Raw genomic sequence first — 5,712 nt, 5'->3', positions numbered from 1 at the left:
TCCAGCTGCTGTCGCAGAGGCTGTCTGGCAGGCTCGTACCCCAAGCAACGTACGCGAGCTTGAAGCCCAATTAACGCTAATACGTGACCGGGTTCAGCGGCATAAGAGTTTATTACTAGCGTTAATTATTGCGGGCAATTAGCCAGCTTAAGAAGGGGGTAGAGATAATGATGCTCTTGGCTGAGCTAATGCGCGATCGGCTCGCCAGCCTTGAGAGGGCTAATGAGGCAGCAACAAAGCGTAGGCAGCGTAAGAAAAAGCGGATACAGAAGCGAGGAGTACTTACAAAGGGAGCTGGAGAGGATCTACTCGCTCAGCGCGAGGCTGATCAGCAGATTGCTCATGAAGAGCGTCAGAGAGGAGAGCGATCAGGTGTTAGCCGCCAGGCTTTGGCGCGCTGTGGTAGGTGCAGAGAGACTGGCCATAACTCGCGTACGTGCAAGAAAGATACTCTAGGTACTGCTTAATCTATTATGTTAATATGTAGTAAAACAACTATATTGTGGTGGAACTACAGGCTTATAGAGGTGCGCAGGTTTGGTGGGGTGCGGCGCTCGCTTGCCTGCGGCGCTCGCTTGCCACATACGTTACAAGAACAAAGTTCATAAGTATTCCCACTACCTATGACAGAGCTGAAAAGGGGGGCAATTGTAGCTACTATGATCTTATTCTGACCTTTCTAGATACTCCGGCTGCTCTAGTTACTCTTGCTGGTCCGGCTGGTTCGGCTACTATATATAGCTACACGAAGTAGCTTGTAAGTCAAGCCCTCAAGACACTGAGACAAAATAGATGGATTAGGAAACAATGGCTTGCCACTTGTATGGGGCAGAAACAATCCACAAGTCGGACAAGATCCAATCATTCGTCTTGGTAGCGGTGCGGTCCTTGGCAAAGTCCCTAAGCTCCATTCCCACTTTGGGCTCCAGCTTACCGTCAGACGTTATCGCAGGTGGCTTGCCTTGACCATCCCAGTTGGGGGCCTTCAGCTCATATGCCAGGACCCTGCCAGGCTTGGGGAACGTCGTCTTCTCAAAATTGGTGTCGTCCAACACATATGACCAAACCGAGTCGAGCGATCCGCTGACCGTCACAATCTCAGCGAGCCCCATCTTCTTAATCTGGTCACGAAGGCTAAAAACAACCGGCTCCACGTAAGGTCGGCCAGGAATTTTCTCCGCGTCTGTCATAGCTGGCTCGTCTTTTAGTCCAAATATAGTAGATGCTGCTGATTTCCTAAACAGTAAGTTAGCGAAGCCACAAATAAAGTGAACAATGCAAGCCGTTACTTACGACTGTGAAGGCAGGGCATTTCCTTCAGCTTGTCGACTCAGTCGTAACCATCTCAGAACTCTATCATATATCACTTCATCACCATATTGACCCCAATCATCCATGCGAGGTTTGCTTGGTGGCGATTGCCTTTGATACAAGGCCTCGTAGTCCGCGACCAGGTTTGTGGCGGCTGCGTGGGTTCCAGTGGGGTCTTTGGTTGCCTCCAAGTATGTAAGTTGAGAGAAGTCTGTGGACCAATTTTTTACGTTATTTACGGATATATCCATGGGAGTTGTATCCTGCCGCCGCTTGATCGATTGGTAAGTGTACTCAACATGGTCCTTTCGGACTATCCCAAGGCCTATGTCAGAGACGCTGGAAGGAGTTGTAGCCTCTGCAGCCGATTGGAGAAAGTCCAGGTCTTTGTACGGCTTTAGTCCAACTGAAATCACCTGGTCGTCGCCGAGGTTACGCTTTGCAATGTCAAGTAAGACGTTGGAAGGCGAAGAGAGCTTGGTCTCGGCGAAGTATGCGTCGTACATGAACACCTCGCATGGGATGCTGATGGCGAGTTTAGCCATATAGGCACAACCCATCTCGAAGCTCTGACCAGTAAAGACGTCTGCCACGGCGCTTCTTGTCTGGGTCAGCTCAGGGCCGCTGGACTGAGGTGTGAAGATCCATGCAACGGTGATGGATTTGCCATGAATCATCGAGTTGATGAAATAGTCACCATAGGCCTTCTTCCATTCCTCCTTGTCTGTAGGCTGCGACCCATCGCCAAGTGTGAAGCTTGTTGATGACTTCTTGAGCCCAGTCTGCAACCTGAGGACAACACTGAAGGCTCGATCGTTCAATGCAAGTCGCCAGACAAGGTTGGGAAAGACCTTCGTTCCAACATATTGATTCACAGTCTTGCCGAAGAGATCTGATAAGAATCCATACAGACTGTTGTTACTGTTGATGACCGTCCATTGCGGGTCAGGCTGCACCGGCATAGGCAGAGGAGGGTCAATGGTGCCGGCTTTGAGCGGTGACTCGCGCAATATGTCAGTGGGTTTATTGACTTTGCCAGAAGCAGATATGCCACGTCCAAGAGCGGCACCATCCGCGCCGTTCCACCAAATTTGTGTAGCATTGTCTTGAGTCATTGCGTCAAGTGTAATACCAGCGAATATGGTTCGAGTTGACTCGAATCCTTCAAGTTTCGAGATGATATTCTCGATGGGTAACACCACCTCTTGTTCAACCACCCGCCAGTACCAAAAGTTCTCTACGGTATTGCACCAAGCAGCAGGGTTGTTGGCCAATGTCGTATTCCCGCCATGGGCTTCCCAGCAGATGGACTCGTGGAGGGCCGTGGAAGCCGAAGCACTCTCATTCTGACTTGCGGCTTCAGTTGATGCTTTAACGCTGCCAGAAGTAGTGCCTGAGTTGAACGAAGCGGCGATGGAAGCTTTCCACGCATTTTGGGCTGAATATTTACTACTCTCTTCGCTTGCCAAGAGGAACCTCGTAGCACGAAGTCGACCTCCGAGCTTCACCTTTGTGACAAACAAGTGACCGTAGTTACGATAGAAGTCTTTCAGAGCCTGATAGCTCTTTGTGGAAATAACATTTTTAATGGCATCGGCGCAGTCTGTGGATAAGCTGATAGAGTCTTCATCAAGGTACAGTCGAACGCGCGGAAATTCGTATGTGGCGTGCATTTGTTCCGATTTCTCGCCGGTCGTGCTCGATTTGGACTTGGTGGAGAAGCCAGCGGACCCACCCGCAGAGATAGAAATGACGCTGGTTGCGACAGCTGCCTCTACAGATGTACTAGAGAACCCCTGCTCGGCGGATGCGAGCTGTATCGTGCTCTTGATATTCTCAATCTTCATTTTTGAATCATCACAGACCTCCCATAAAGGATAAAGATGATCTAGTGGCTGGGAGGGCGGAGGCTCAGGATCATCTTTGTCTCCTGCGTCATGGGCACCGAGGTTTGTCGAGGCATGCTTCAGGCTTAGTTCAACTTGTGCGATTGGCGAAATGTCGATAGCTGCTTTAGCTCGATCCTTAAGATTCTTAATCTCGGCCGACGGCAACGTGCCGGGTGAAAACATCAACGGGTGAAGTGGATTGGGCTCCAGCTTGAAGGCCGTTTTCCGCGCTTTGGTGATTTTCTGACCCGTTTGATCAATGCAGAAGCCATTCAGAAGACCATTGACCACAACCACTTCGTTCCAGTGATCAACGCTCATTTGGCCAGGACGAATTACAGTCCCCTGCCCGGCCGAAGCAATCGCACTCGGGTCAATGGCAGATGCCTCAGGCAGCTTGCCAAACTCCGTAGGCTTGTTTTCGAAAGTGTGAAGCTTGAGGTCCAAGGCAACATCGCCAGCTTTCTTGGAATCCGGGACAACTACAGACTGCTTAAAGCAAACTGTGTATATGTGCTTTTTTGCCAGGTCGGTCAGGTCCTTGTTGAAATGAGGCCATGCTGCAACGAAGTACTCCAGGAGGGTTGATGTACTGTTGATCACGCCACCATCTGGAAGACAGAATTGGTTTCTGCCGATCCGCTTCCAGAAGCAACTGAGCTTGATTGAACCAACTTTGGTGTCATCATCTGCGCCTCCGAGTTTCATCACTTCGGCTTTGGACAGTGACAAAGATGCCGAATAGTCGAAGAGCTTCGCTGCGCCCTCAGTCCGAATGGATATGGTGGTAAAAGAAAGCCGAAATGCGGCATCGATATTTTTTTCAGCTATCTCGCCCATTTTGATAGTCGCGTGGTTGTGGAAAATATAGAGGACTAATATACCATTCAACGTTCCGGCTTCCTTGTCTGAAGGCCAGCCTGTAGTTTGATGAAGGTGAGGCTTATCGGTAGACAAGAGTCAATGGCTCGTGGTGGTGTGAAATTTATACTTTCAAAAAGGTGAAACTAATCTCACCAAGAATGTTGAGATGATGTAGGCGGATTTTGCATCAGTTGTAGTATGGGGAGGCTCAGTTGAATATGTATCTCAATCTGCCAAGGGTTGCTAATAGTACTTTTCATTTATGAAGGTAGCCTGGAAGCCACTGCCATCAGAATTCCACTACTGTCCGTATTGGCTAATCTTTCAATCAATTATCAAAGCTGAAACTTCAGCTTAACATGAACTCTAGCAAGCCACATCGACGCACAAAACTGGATATCTTGACTAGGCAATTTGCCAAGTAGCCGTATACGAATGATCTCGTATTCATTGGGGAATGATGTGGGCCTGTGCGCTTACTCTAGCAAGTAGCCACATTTACGTCGATACACGACATTTTGATAGCAACGCTATCCCTTCCTAGGACTAGGTAAAGAAAAACATAGAACTGAATCATGAAATTTACAATATCCTTGTTTACATTGTCGTAGCTAAATGCCAAGGTATGGTGGTAGAAGGAAAACGTTGAAGGGGAATTATGGCACATCGGCTAGAACATGACCCACGAAGTAAATACTTACGAGCTCTTTCGTACAAAACAGCAAGATGCGGCCCCTCTAGCCTGTGCAGTTGTAACGTACCAATTGTTTGAACCATTCTTCCAATAAACTTTCAAAGCAACCAGGAATTTTTCGCCTCCGAGGCTGTGGATCTACAGCCGGATCTAGGCCTTCATCCTTGCTGAAGGGTTCTTGCGTCGCGTTTCGGCTATTCGGTTGTTTCTGAGCACATCATTTTGCTACCAATCAGCCGCGGAATTTCGTGAGACACCCTAGCAGGCTATGCTTATTGAAATCTTCTTATCATATGTTCTTGACATGATTTTGGGATCTGATCAAACTACTAGCTGTGATTGCGATCAATGTTGCATTTCTACAAGTCTATATTGGCGGTTACGATGATTGAGAACTCTTGTGATCACGATGACTTCGTCGACTAGAAAACCAATGTGGTCTCAGACTTGTTGGCATCGCAAACCAATCAAGTGAAAAAGATCTCCAGACATGGTCTCGTGTAGCGCAGCATGGGTATTTTTCCAACGATCATTGAACTAATTCAAATCGGAGAGAGGCGCAGTTTACCAGGATAGCACCAGACTGGCTCACTCTGCGCACAGTCCCCAGTGTATTCAGAAATCCTCGATTGAGAATGCCATATGCCCATGCCTGCCTGTATTCTATCGTATTTGCAGAAGTTGGCCTATCAAACGTCAAGCAACGGCCCGTGGGCTGAGAGTCTAAGTCCCGTCCCTTTCGAACCCTTACAACGGCTGATAACTCAGGTCTTGTAGACCCGCATTCACCCGTTCAAAATGCATTAGTTCAGCGCCCAAAGACTCAAGTTGCACACGCTTGTCACAACAACACGGTGTGTGGCGGCGTCCCCGAACTGCGCGCTTCAGTCTATAGGTCTAGACCATTACCTGCAATGCCTACCTGAAACAATAAGTCCTTACAGTGATTGCTCT

General features: G+C 48.6%; 1 protein-coding gene across 1 annotated transcript; it reads right to left on the bottom strand.

The window, feature by feature from the left end:
* Positions 1-753: 753 nt before the first annotated feature.
* SETTUDRAFT_185099 (uncharacterized protein) lies at positions 754-4,067 on the bottom strand. Its single transcript, XM_008028651.1, has 2 exons — positions 1,294-4,067; positions 754-1,236 (listed from the first exon to the last, which is right to left on the bottom strand). Exons 1-2 carry the CDS (start codon positions 4,038-4,040, stop codon positions 798-800), a joined length of 3,186 nt encoding a protein of 1,061 aa, XP_008026842.1. The 5' UTR covers positions 4,041-4,067; the 3' UTR covers positions 754-797.
* Between the last annotated feature and the right edge of the window lie 1,645 nt (positions 4,068-5,712).

This window comes from Exserohilum turcica (genome assembly GCF_000359705.1).
Source record: "Exserohilum turcica Et28A unplaced genomic scaffold SETTUscaffold_29, whole genome shotgun sequence".
Taxonomy (NCBI): domain Eukaryota; kingdom Fungi; phylum Ascomycota; class Dothideomycetes; order Pleosporales; family Pleosporaceae; genus Exserohilum; species Exserohilum turcicum.
This window is presented reverse-complemented; position numbering and strand designations above follow the sequence as displayed.

Bases quoted from the DNA above. Each gene is read 5' to 3' on its own strand.
- SETTUDRAFT_185099 (XM_008028651.1), bottom strand. From the start codon at position 4,040: ATGGGCGAGATAGCTGAAAAAAATATCGATGCCGCATTTCGGCTTTCT. The intron at 1,237-1,293 runs GTAAGTAACGGC...CTTACTGTTTAG, and splicing joins AATGCCCTGCCTTCACAGTC to GAAATCAGCAGCATCTACTA.